The 14,004-nt window shown below is 43.3% G+C and overlaps 1 protein-coding gene across 1 annotated transcript; it reads right to left on the reverse strand.

The window, feature by feature from the left end:
* Positions 1–7,671: 7,671 nt before the first annotated feature.
* On the reverse strand, positions 7,672–9,863 carry KCTD12 (potassium channel tetramerization domain containing 12). Its single transcript, XM_059903015.1, has one exon. The coding sequence runs from the start codon at positions 9,604–9,606 to the stop codon at positions 8,623–8,625; it is 984 nt and encodes a 327-aa protein (XP_059758998.1). The 5' UTR covers positions 9,607–9,863; the 3' UTR covers positions 7,672–8,622.
* Positions 9,864–14,004: the final 4,141 nt, after the last annotated feature.

Below are 14,004 nucleotides of genomic sequence, written 5' to 3' on the forward strand. Positions count from 1 at the left end.
TGGTGAGAAGCTGAAAGCATTTCCTCTAAGATCAGGAAGAAGACAAGGATGTCCACTCTTGCCATTATTATTCAACATGGTTTTGGAAGTCCTAGCCACGGCAATCAGAGAAGAAAAAGAAAAAAAAGGAATACAAATTGGAAAAGAAGTAAAACTGTCACTGTTTGCAGATGACATGATACTATACATACATAATCCTAAAGATGCCACCAGAAAACCACTAGAGCTAATCAATGAATTTGGTAAAGTTGAAGGGTACAAAATTAATGCACAGAAATCTAATGCATTCCTATACCCTAACAACGAAAGATCTGAAAGAGAAATTAAGGAAACACTCCCATTCACCACTGCAACAAAAAGAATAAAATACCTAGGAATAAACCTACCTAAGGGGGTAAAAGACCTGTATTCAGAAAATTATAAGACACTGATTAAAGAAATCAAAGATGACACAAACAGATGGAGAGATATACCATGTTCTTTGATTGGAAGAATCAATATTGTGAAAATGACTATATTACCCAAAAAAATCTACCGATTCAATGCTATCCCTATCAAATTACCAATGGCATTCTTTTACAGAACTAGAACAAAGTATCTTAAAATTTGTTTGGAGACACAAAAGACCCAGAATAGCCAAAGCAATCTTGAGGGAAAAAAACGGAGCTGGAGGAATCAGACCCCCTGACTTCAGACTATACTACAAAGCTACAGTAATCAAGACAATATGGTACTGGCACAAAAACAGAAACACAGATCAATGGAACATGATAGAAAGCCCAGAGATAAACCCACACACCTATGGTCAACTAATCTATGACAAAGGAGGCAAGGCTATACAATGGAGAAAAGACAGTTTCTTCAATAAGTGGTGCTAGGAAAACTGGACAGCTACATGTAAAAGAATGAAATTAGAACACTCCCTAACACCATACACAAAAATAAACTCAAAATGGATTAAAGACCTAAATGTAAGACCAGACACTATAAAACTCTCTTAGAGGAAATCATAGGAAGAACACCCTTTGACATAAATCACAGCAAGATCTTTTTTGATCCACCTCCTAGAGTAATGGAAATAAAAACAAAAATAAACAAATGGGACCTAATGAAACTTAAAAGCACAGCAACGGAAACTATAAACAAGACAGAAAGACAACCCTCAGAATGGCAGAAAATATTTGCAAACGAATCAATGGACAAGGATTAATCTCCAAAATATATAAACAGTTCATGCAGCTCAATATTAAAAAAACAAACAACCCAATTAAAAAATGGGCAGAAGACCTAAATAGACATTTCTCCAAAGAAGACATACAGATGGCCAAGAGGCACATGAAAAGCTGCTCAACATCACTAATTAATTATTAGAGAAATGCAAATCAAAACTACAATGAGGTACCACCTTACACCAGTTAGAATGGGCATCATTAGAAAATCTACAAACAACAAATGCTGGAGAGGGTGTGGAGGAAAGGGAACCCTCTTGCTCTGTTGGTGGAAATGTAAATCAATACAGCCACTATGGAAAACAGTATGGAGGTTCCTTAAAAAACTAAAAATAGAATTACCATATGACCCAGCAATCCCACTACTGGGCATATACCCTGAGAAAACCATACTTCAAAAAGAGTCATGTACCACAATGTTCATTGCAGCTCTATTTACAATAGCCAGGACATGGAAGCAACCTAAGTGTCCATCATTGGATGAATGGATAAAGAAGATGTGGCACATATATACAATGGAATATTGCTCAGCCATAAAAAGAAATGAAATGGAGTTATTTGTAGTGAGGTGGATGGAGTTAGAGTCAGTCATACAGAGGGAAGTAAGTCAGAAAGAAAAAAACAAATACCGTATGCTAACACATGTATATGGAATCTAAGGAAAAAAAAAAAAAAAAGGTCATGAAGAACCTAGTGGCAAGACGGGAATAAAGACATAGACCTACTAGAGAATGGACTTGAGGATATGGGGAGGGGGAAGGGTAAGATGTGACAAAGTGAGAGAGTGGCATGGACATATATACACTACCAAACGTAAAATAGATAGCTAGTGGGAAGCAACCGCATAGCACAGGGAGATCAGCTCTGTGCTTTGTGACCACCTAGAGGGGTGGGATAGGGAGGGTGGGAGGAAGGGAGATGCAAGAGGGAAGAGATATGGGAACATATGTATACATATAACTGATTCACTTTGTTATAAAGCAGAAACTAACACACCATTGTAAAGCAATTATACTCCAATAAAGATGTTAAAAAAAAAATCAAAAAAAAAAAAGTGTGTGTGTTTTGAGTGTGTGTGTGTGTGTGAGGGGGGCTTTTCCTTAATATGAAAGCTATGCAAAACTTCACACTTGTATACCTAATGATTCTAGAGTTATTTCACACCACCATCATCCACAATCCCTTGAGAGCTTCCAATGAATCCTATTATTTCCATAGTCCTTAAAGAAGAAAAAAGTACCTCCAGGGGCTTTCTCTCTTGGCATCACTTCATACAAAAAACTCAGATATATTTGCATTTATGTAAAAAGATATTCAATACAGCACTCTTTGAAGCAGAAATTTTTTTAAAAAACCTGGAAATTTAAATGCCCATCAAAAAAAGACTGGTAAAATAAATGACAGCACATCTAGACAGTGGCATTTCATGCACAGTATCATGTAGCCATCAAATAAGATGAGGTAGATAGATCATTGTTACGTGTACAAGCATGCATTGCAAGAGCTCCAGGATAAGTGGTTAAGAGAAGAAAGCAAGGCAAGGAATAGGCATAAATTCTACTGAATACAAAAAAAGAGGGGAATTATTTATGTATTCATTCATTCATATATTCATTCATTTATATGTAATGTCTCTGTAAAGATGCACTAGTGATTATCCCTGGGAAAAACTAGGGGTTACTGGAGGGTGGAGATATACTTTTTACGATACACACTCTTATATTGCTTAAATTTTTCACCATAAACTTTTCAAAAACTAAAACAAAAGCTATCTGGAGGAAGTAAAGGTAAAAGCAGAGAGGAAGGGCAAAGCCTGCCTCACTGCCTACCTGACTCACTGCTTCCTGGGCCACAGTCCAGCAGCCCGGGGCTGGTGTGACGGGCTCCAACTTCTGTGATTTTTCATCCTGGGAGGCACTATGCTTTCTTTCGAGAGGGGGGACATCAGTGACTGAGGATGGTTCAGGAAAGAGCCCCTATATCCGAAATGCAGAGCCTCTCCCCACATTCTTTAGAATTTTATCTTCATGCATTATACTTTTGATTAAGGCCCATCTCACAGCGTCTACTTCCTTTTCCCCACAAACTTTAAGAGGTCATCTCTACCTACATCCCCCATGTTCAAAGTAATTCACATCTGTTGCCAAGACTGTGGTCAAAGAAAATGTTTGTGAAGGACTTTTCCTCCACATGGAGGACCAAACCACCTTGACAACAGGGGTTTTTGACAGTAAACTCTGGGGAAAAGGCCCATTCATTCCTGGCCCAGCCGGCCAATTACCCAGTGAGGAGTCCTTCTGACGCCATTAGCCCTACAACAATTTAGGAAGCATTCCCAGTGTTCAGAGAACCCCTTAAATGAAATTAGACCAGTATTTGAGCCAATCCATATCAAAGAGCCAAAAGGAATAATTAAAGTGTGAATGTTTTATTCTTTAGTGTTTAATAGAAGAATACATCACAAGTCACATAATCAATGATTCATTACTTCACACACAGGGAGGAAAACAATATTGAGTATTTCTGTTATACAACTGGTTGTGAACACAGAGAACCAAAGTCTCTAGAGCATTTAGATGGCTGAAGAAATTCTCACTGAAAGTTTGGGCACGTCTGAAAAAACTTCCTCGGTTTTTAAAATATAAAAGGATTTTTTTTTTTCTTGGCTTTCTGTTTCATTAGAAAGCCTGATAATTGTATAATGATTTTTTCCCTTTCTCCTTCAATTTTGAGAATATGGCTCAGTGATATGTATCACTTAGCATATAACATTTTCAACAATTTCATAATCCCAGATAACTCTGTGGGAATCTTACATTGTTTCTCAGGTAAGAGTTTTTCAGATGCCCAGAAAAATTTAAATAATGTATAATTTGCATCTTCAAAATTAATATCCACAATGGATGTTTTAACCTTTGTCATTAAATGTCACAAATGCTGTTTGAGTGGTCATAAATGAATTGTCATTTGTATTCAATATTAATAGCAAAATTCACCTGCCTATAAAGTCACAAAGACAGTTGTATAATAGTTTACATGACAATTAATGTTCACATACCTCAAAACACATTTAGAATTAAAAAAAAAAAAAACCTGGGAAAAAAAATCACAAAATGTATAAGGTGACAAGAATTCTTGGTCAACTAGTTCAGCTTCCTACCACACGAGTTTATACTCTAATGTAAATATTCTGGTTGAATTTCTTCCATCTTAGTTTCAAGGGCCCCAGTAGAGAACAGAAGTCTTCAAACATTAATACTTTTAGATGTTTATCATCCAAAATTGTGACAAAGAAAAGTTAACTTCAACATAGCATGTTTCTGGCTCTAGGAAAGCCTATTTTAGGTACTATAGCCACTGGAAACACAAGACTTATTTATTTCTCAAGAGATAGATTTAGGTCATCTAAGAAAACTAATTCAGTTTTTAAATGAGTTATAATAAGGAAAAACAGAAAAAAATTCCAAAGGATTTACTCTAGTAGGTTTACAATAAAAATATTCAGTTTACAATTTTAGAAATTTAAGTCAACTGAGTATTTATGATTTAGATTATAAAAAAAAATTCTTAAGGAATTCAATGCCTCCAGTCAATACTGTTCTAAATGCCTGCACTATCATTTATCACTTTTCATGTGGAGTACAAAAATGTTTTTGAATATTAGATTAGAATTTACCATAATTTAAAAAGTAAAAAATTATCAAAGCCTCAACTTACATGGCTTTAATGTAATAATAACATTCCATGGAAAATTCCAGTAAAAATTGTAATATGTTATGAGCATGCCAGTTGCCTATTTTGTCTGAGAATTCACAGATTATGCATTTCCCCAGAAAAGCAACAGGCTCCATATATATATGGATCTGGTTTGAAAGAGAAGACAATTTTGTCTAGTATTATAAATTATCACTTTGCTATCAATACAAAAACCAAATAAAACACAAGAATAAAAATCGTGCTGAAAGGGATAAAATGTAAGTCCCACACATTCAAGGAATATTTTCCACAACACACAATTTGAAAAATTAAAACAAACATGGTTCATAGTCTACATGTTTTAAAAAACAGACAATATGTCAAACACTTGGTGCAAAAGCATTGAACACGGTACCTGTTTTTTTAACCACCACTGTCAACCATTCTTTTTTAAAAAGTTAAATTTGTTATTAAAATCTAATGTCACTCAGTTGTATTTATGAACCAAATGGTAATTAGAGCCATGACATATGTAAATGCATGCTACACTGAGTCAGATTAATGCAGTTATAATTTCTGAATAATTTATGACACTCTCCCAGGTTACTGAATGTCTTTGGAGAGCTTACTCAAATGGACGCTCAATATCTCTTCCAAGCTCACAGATGACAACCAACACTCCAGCCCACTTTGTAGACCACTAAGGGTCCTTCTGTGGCTCAGAGCACATGGTGAATACGGGACCCAAAAGTGCAGAGGCCAAGTCATCTTATCTCAGTTATAGTATCCACCCAATGTAAAAATGAGATTCCTACCCAGCCTTTACTTTGGGCTAAGGTAGAATTTTTCATGTATCAACTTCCAACTTTAGAGGGGATAGTCATCATAGAAAAAAAGGTTGGTTTACCATCTCTAACCATTCAATTCCCAGTCTTTCAGATAATGACAGGGGTTAGGGAGTACTGCAGGGCAGCAAGGATGTGTGGAGGAGTGAGATGTGGACGAACAAAGCTGTGAAACTGTTCAACTCAAAGTTTTACAAGATAAAACTTTTAAGACTTGGGTGGCAGAGACAAAACTTGAGCAATTTCCCGTGACTCCTGGAGTTGAGCAGATTTAACAAGGCAAATCAGAATCTCGGAGTCTTGCCATACGTCAGTGGCTTTGATCTGTCCCAAGATGTTCTCAATTATGTGCTTTTTGTTGCACAGTCTAACAGAATACCACATAGGGTGCAGAAATCTCTGTGACACTTACCTTCGGCCAGTGAGTGACATTCCTAAATCATTTCAGGCTTGAAACAGGGCTAGGTTCTGATGTGTTACCTAGTCCGAGAACACACCCAACACATAAGCAAATGTGACTTCCTGAATGTTTCTGCTTCCCTTACAATTATGGTCTTTGTAATTGTAAAGCTAACTTTACTTTTCTAAAAAGGCACCTCCAACAAAAGACCTCAAAACTTTCTCTTCCCCAATAAAAAAAAAAAAAGAATTGGTGGATTAAAAATACAGGTACTGTGGTTTATGCAGACAGTTAATTGACATATTAGTATACAACTAATATCCAAGCAAAAAGTATGGAGCAAACTCAGCTTTATAACTATGTATTTTTTTTCTAACCCAATTTCCCCATAGACAAGGATATAAGAAACTCATTGAAACATGTTGCTTCAGTATATACACCATCTGATGCAAGTTACTGGGGGTAAATACAGGAACGTTTATAGCATTAGTAAATTAATTAAAAAACTAAATGATTCATGTAAAATGTTTATATATGGTATATACAGATTGGATCACATGAGTCTAAGAATAAAACTGTTCCAATTCTTAACATCTGTTATGGACATATAGTAAGATACAGTACAAGATTCATTTTTAAAAAGAAGAAAAAAAATAGCGCTAATTTAAACACTGAAAACGACTCTTACAAAATCTTTTAAAAACCTACTTCAAGAGAATGATGCTGAAACAAATGAAAAAGGACAGGCTTCTCCGTCATCACAGAATATCCAAAGGAGCCTCACAGCATGAAAGACGATTCATCTCCCTTCACTTACAGTGTAGATACGATATACAGTGGGGATTTATTCCATGTTAGAGTAAAGGTATAAGGCAACCAGGTCTCCTTCTGTTTCAGTTGCATTTACATGGAACACCATTTTATTGCTCAGCTCACTTTTAAGCACTTATTTGCCTTCATTTAAAAATATTCCACTTTACAGCTATCTACAGATGGCAGCCCTTGGCACTTCTATTCTCTGCAGCTCTGTCATTCGAAAGATTCCACCTTAACTTCAAACAACCTGCATCGAAGTGGCATTTTTCAGGTTTGCCCAGAAGTCAAAATTGGCTGGGCTTGCAGACAGTAAGGATTTTTAATAAGAGAACTTAAGTCTAAGTAACCCAAATCAACATATTTTGTTCAAGGAAATAGATTTTAAAATCAGGACTTATAATCAACAAGAAAATAAAGTTCAAAAACTAAAACCCTACTGGGTAACTCTTTGGTTAGGTTATATAAGTATCAGCAAAACAGTTAGTTCAATAAACTGCCAGGTAAGAGTAGATCTGTGATTCACCTTTACAAAATGCTTCGCATGTTTTTGTGTGCTATTTTGTTAATGTGCATGTACTCAGACGGACGGTACAAACTTCCAACTTTCAAATAATAAATGAGTATGTCCTCTCCTCCCTTCCCACCCCTCCTACCCTCCTTCCTCCCTCCCCACCCCACCCCCCAAGGCTTAAGAGCTAAGGTCCTACTGACAGTCACTGCAATAATACAGGTTTTCTTAATACCCACGACGTGCATTACTACCCAGCTCCGTTTACAGTCACAGCCAGGTGACCTCCTGCAATGCTCGGCGACCTGAGCCGTCATTCTCTCTTTCCCCCTCTTGTCAATAACGGCTGCCATGCCAAGCAGTCGAACCAAGGGCTTCTGGCGGTGAGCCCAGGAGAAAGGGTGCCTCTTCAGGCAGGAGGGGAACTTTCTACAAGTTTAAACCACAGGCGAAGACCTTTAAATTTGCACGGAAACCAAACGCTCCTTCATTATGCCATCACCAGATTCTTCTCCTACTTCTACCTGTAACTTTTCAAAACTTTATTCATTTATAGTCCCTGAACAGCCTCCGCGGGATCCTAATTCCAGCTCTGGAGTCTTCCATTCAGCCTTCTAAAACTTCACCTTTAAAGAGGGTCAAAAGACTGCGTAATAAATGACCTTTCAAAACTATTCGCAGACACTGCTACCAATTCTATCTCTTAAACCGCGAATGAGTCATCAGGGCTTGAGAAGATTTCAAGGAATCTTCTATACACTGGACAGGGTCCAGTTGGGTTCGGAACAATTCAGTCATTCCCAGGTACTCGGTGACTTTGTAGCCACACTGCCCCACTACATCCAGACTGAAGGACAATCCGGGGGAGGGGTGATTTGAGGCCGGGGGCAGAGGAAGCATGGGGTGGAGAGGTACGTCTGGGCTCTCTCTTCTAGTGGGGTCCAGAGAAGACGAAGAAGCCGAGAGGACCTGTGGCTGCAGGTTCTAAAGTGAGGGGTCAGTGGGTCTACTGCAGGTGGGGAACAGGGGAATGGGAGAACGTGGGGTGGGAGGGGAAATCTATAGCCCTCTCCCGGGCAAGAAAGAGAGGGAATGCGCGCGCTGGAGTCGCAAGAGGGTGTGGGGAGTTCACTCCCTGCAGAAGACGTACTCGGTGTAGCTGGTCCAGATCTTGTCCTCGTTCTGGTCGGTGCTGCTGGCGAAGGCGCAGGTGCCCGTGGAACTGCACGCCACCATGTGGAAGCCCGACTCGGACAGCTTGTCGAAGGCCTGCTCCAGGAAGTTGAACTTGAGGTAATAGCGCGAGGTGTAGCGCTCCGGAGGCCGGTCGGGGTCCCGGCTCTCGTTCAGGGTGTCCCCGAACACCTCCTTGGCCAGCGACGTCTTGCCGCACACGGTGATGCGCGCCACTCGCCGGAACTTGGCGTCCGCCTGCGCGTCCCGCCCGATGGTGTAGGAGCCGCGGTAGCCGATGGTGATGTAGCCCGAGCGTCGGCTGCCGTCCAACGACTGGGACGGCGTGAGCAGCGGGCCCGCCGCGCCCCCCGACGGGCTGCGGCTAGCCACCTCCAGGGTGGGCGACGGCGCCCCAGCCGAGGCGCCCTCCTGCTGCTCAGGCTCCGCGTAGCCGAGCGGCAGCAGCTCGTCGCCCAGCGAGCCCTCCTTCTGCACCCCGCGCCGCGAGTGCGGCGGCGGCGGCCCGGGGCCGGGCTGCTGGGGCTCCCCGAGGCGGCGCACGAGCTCCGGCAGCTCGAAGTACTCGGCTTCGCGCTGCAGCCGGCTGCGCTCGGGGAAGTAGTCAGGCAGCACGAGCTGCAAGTCCCGCAGGTAATCCAAGATGTAGCGGAAGAGGAAGCCGTCTCGGTCTAGAAAGAAGCGGCCTTTGCTGTCCCGGGCCAGCTCCTGCGGCTGCTGCTGCGTGAACATGCGCCAGAGCAACGAGTCGGGAACCGACACCACCGTGCAGCGCCTGGTCACATACACCTGGCCCCCCACGTTCAGCTCCACGATGTCGGGATAGAGCGGCGGCTCAGCCGAGGACGACGAGGAGCCGCTGCCGCCGCCGCCACCACCCCCGTTGGGTAGTCCACGAGTGCTGTCCGCCAGAGCCATGGCCAAGAGGTGGCCGGGCTAGGGCAGTGAGCGAGAGCCGGGCCGCGCGCCGGAGCCGCCGCCGCCGCCTTTCTCGGACGCTCGCTCAGCCCTGCGCCCCGGCCCACCGCTGCCGCCGAGAGCCGCGCGGAGCCGAGTGCACAATGCGAGCGCGCCTCCGTGCGCCCCCGCGAGCCCCGCTGCACTCCTCCCGCCTCGCCCGCGCGCTCCAGGGGAGTGCCGGGTGGCGGCCCGCGCGCTGCTTAAGTAGAGCCGCCCGCCCGGGCGCCGCGGCGAGCAGAAGGCGGGGGCGGCAGCGGAGCGGCGGAGCCTCGCTCCCAGGGCGGGAGGGGGTGGTGGGGCGGGGAATCGATTTGCATCTGAAACGCTGATGCCGCGGCGGGCTGCTGGCTCCACCCAGGCTCGCGCGCCGCCCGGACGCCCCGACTTCCCTACGGCCTCCTCGCCCGGCGCTCTAGCCCCTTCCCGCTCCTGCCCAACTTTCTTCCTCTTCCAAAGCGGACAGAACCTGGGCTTGGCCGCTTCGGAAGACGAGCCTTCTTTGGAGGGGCAGTCACTGCGCCCCCTCCTCCTAACTGCAGCCGGAGACTGTGGAAGGAGCACTTGAACTTTCCGGCTCCCCCCACCCGGGGAGTGGAAGGGCCTGGCTGCCCCCGGAGACTAGCCGCTTTAAACACTGTAACTGTGGCGCTTTAAACACGCGGCTCGTCTCGTTGCTGAAAGTTCTAGAGAGAGTCCAAAAAATCTGGAGAGGCGGTGGGGACGCCCCGGCCCGGAGGCAGCTAGATTTTGTTTGCGCGTACGAGTAGCCTCGAAAAAACCCTAGAAACAAAAAGCTAACCTCGGTATCCTGCTGTAGGACGCTCTCCCATAGTTTATTTTCTGGGTAAAAAGGCAAACTCATTAGTTGGGAGACCTCAGAATTGGAGGAAATGGCAAAAGGGGAACTTGGGTGAGTTCAATGAGTGACTTCGGGGCGTGTTCCCCTCCCAGTGGCGGACGCGACCTTCCCCCCCACCCCCCCCACCCCCCCACCCCCGCCGCTTTTTGGCCAAGCTGAAGGGGCATGTACTGTGAGGCCTAAGGGAAAGCTACGTTTCCGCGGCCCTACCAGCCCCGGGTGAATCGCGCAATGAAACTCGGAGGGTTTGAAGGTCAAATATAATTTAGAAAACCTACCTTTCAAACCCTGCGTCTTTATCCTCCCAAAGGTCCAGGCGCACCCGCTCTCCCGCGGGCCTGGGTCATTCTGTTCAGCCCTTTCCCAAGTGCCCTCTAGTCTCAGGGTCCTTGTACATTTGAAGGCCCGCTCTAGATCCCTTCCGGTCCTCTAACTCCTGCTCCCTTCGCACTCGTATTCGCCCTTCACAATGCAGCACCCAGGTCTCCTCCCCCGGGAAAGCTTCCCTGACTCCTCAGGTGGGTGGGGCTTCGGATGGCCCCTTCCACGTGCCCTAACGCCCAACATATTCTGACATGACGCGTCTGTGAGTGATTATCTAATCTCTGACTTTGGTAAATAGTCTCCTGAGCACTGCAGAAAGAGGACGGAAGAGAGGGTAGCGAAGAATGTTTAGCAATCATCAAGTCAATGGTTATTGGTTGTGCACCAGGTATTCATTCGGCCGCGCCGGGTAAAGGAATAATGTAAGACGGAATAGACTCCACAGAGCTTTCAGTGTAGCCCGGTAGGCAAGGGTCAGAAGTCTGAGCAGTTATCAGATCGGTTTGAAGTACAGACTGTCAATCAGTATAAATCAGGCGAGATCTTTGTTCTTGATGATAATGTTTCCCCTTTTGTGTAACTACCCGATGGGCTTTACAGTCTCCTCATGGATGTGTGTCATTTTTACTTTGAAATGTTTATGTCTGCTGAACAGTTATCTCATGCATGTCAGTGTACTGAAATAAGATCAAGCCCCAGACCAGCTCACTTAACTGCAAGTACAGATTGTGATACTGAATATATTTGACCACTCTTTTTTTGTTTGTTCTTTGGTATAAATAATAGCTGACACAAAAGTTCCAAGTTCCAAAGCTGAATTTCTAGGCGGCTGGGCTACTATTTGTAATATCAGTGTCAAAGCCCTAAAGAAACCAGTCTCTTTTTTGTAACTCCAAGAAAAGCCTTTTTCATATCAATTCTGTACATATTTTTGTATCATTACTTTGTTCATCATATCAGCAAATCCTGTCAGTTTTGCCTTCAGAATTCTTCCAGGCTATTAACATGTTTCACCACCTCCCTGCCATCACCCGGGACCAAGCCACCCATCACCTCTTGCATTGGCCTCCTAACTGCTTCCACCTTTGCCTCCTACAGTCTTTTATCACCAGAACAAAAAGAGGGATCCCATTATAACCTAAGTCAGATCATGTCACTGTGTCCAAAGCCCCTCATTGGCTTCCCATCTCACCAAAAGTAAAAACCAAAGTACTTTCATTGCTTACAATACTCTACAAGATTGGAGCTGTCCCACCAGAACCTCTCAGACGCATCCCCTGCCACTCTCCCAGGAGCTCCATGCTTTAACCACAGTACCCCCACCCCCTACTGTTTGCTCAGGGCCTTTGCACTTCCTGCTCCCTGTGCTGAAAGACTCACTTCCCCTCCCCCTCTTATCTTCCTCATCTTGTTCAGGTGTCTCCCTTCTCACCTTCTTCAGACCTCTGCAGCAAGACCTTCCCTTGATCACCCTATTTAATATAGCACAACCCCGCCCAAGCAGCATCCATTTCCCTGCTTTATTTGTTTACTGTTTGTTTCCCCGCATTAGAATATAAAGTCCAAGAGATCATAGATTTGGGTTTGCTTGATTCATCACCACAGCCCCAGTGCCTAGAACAGAACTGACATATAATAGACATTGGATAAATATCTGTTTCCCACTTGTTTATTCCACCAATATTTATTAAAGGTCTACTACTATGTTCTAGGCAACATGTTAAAAAATAATAATCTCTGCTTTCTTGGAGCTTCCAGTCTTGTGAGGGAGACAGATAATAAATATATAGATGAGTAAATCTACTTCAGGTAGAGATAAATGCCATGAAGAAAATAAAATTATGAAATGAGATAGAGGGACTGAGTACAAGGATACTAGTTTATATAGACTGGCTGGGAGCCTCTCCACGAAAGTGGCATTTGAGCTGAATAATAAGCAAGAAAGCCATGAGAAGTTCTGGAGGAAGAACATTCCAGGCAGAGGGCAAAGCAAGTGAAAGGAGTCTGGGTTAAGAATGATTTTGGTACATCTCACAGTAGAAGTTGGTCTATTGTATCATCTGCTTGTATCTCCAGAGTACCCTTGAAGAGATCAGCACAAGCTCAAATGTGAGCCATACTAGACACTACCTTCATTCTCCATCACTTAACGTATTCATCCTCTATAGGCTGGTCTACTGCAGGAAGCCATCAGGATTTCCTTACAGAAGTCTCAGTTGTGCATGAGAGGAATAATAATGAATGAAACGGGATGTGAGACTGAAGGAATAATTTTCTGGTTAATTTTGTATGTTCTATTTCCTGCCTACTGGTTGGTGTCATGAAATTCAAGAGGAAATAAAATAGGGAACTTTAATGCTGGGACTTAAAGGCCTGAGTGTTTATAGAGGAAGGGAGGGGCCATAACTCTTTAGCTTCTTCAGTAGGTTAAATATGCTTAATTGTCAGAGGATAAGGGAGGATTTGGGAAGCCACGAGCTCTGTGTCTCATCTCAATCCAGCTTCTAGTGATGGATACGTTGATGGTCATTGTTTCTTTTCAAGTGACTGTGTACTTTCTTACATAACAGACAGCTGTCCTTTTATCCTAAAGTGTAGGGTATTGGAAACATCTCTGGACCTACATTCTCATCTGATTTGTATCTCTTCCCCCACCTATTGCCTTCCAATCAGCTTCCCACCCTACCTCCAATGCACGTAGTAAATATTCTGAACACCAAAGATTTAAGAAAGGAATGAGGAAGATTACGAGAAATATAAAGTTAAAAGGGGAGGAAGAACTGGGGTGAAATGAAGTGAGTGCCTCTGAGGACTGAATAAATCTAATATATGTGAAAACGGTCTGTAAGCTGTAAAACACCATTCAAGTGTCAGAATCAGTATTTTCTACTGTCTTTCATGCTCGACAAGTCTACTCAGTAAATACTGAATGAATAAATGAATGGCAGAAACATTAAAATGAATGCTGTGAGGAAAGGGGAGAAGAGACAGAATCAGAAATTGTCCCAAACAAATGTTTAGCTCATTCATCATCCTCCCAATATGTGTGAATCTTATCTGTATGCAGGCTTTAAAAGTCATTGACTTTTTGCATTCAGGGAGAGAAAAGAATTAGATACAGAGAGATTAAATAACATTAAGCTTAAATGAACCAGGGGGTAAAATGATCTTAA

The sequence above is a fragment of the Balaenoptera ricei genome, chromosome 18, assembly GCF_028023285.1.
Source record: "Balaenoptera ricei isolate mBalRic1 chromosome 18, mBalRic1.hap2, whole genome shotgun sequence".
Classification (NCBI taxonomy): domain Eukaryota; kingdom Metazoa; phylum Chordata; class Mammalia; order Artiodactyla; family Balaenopteridae; genus Balaenoptera; species Balaenoptera ricei.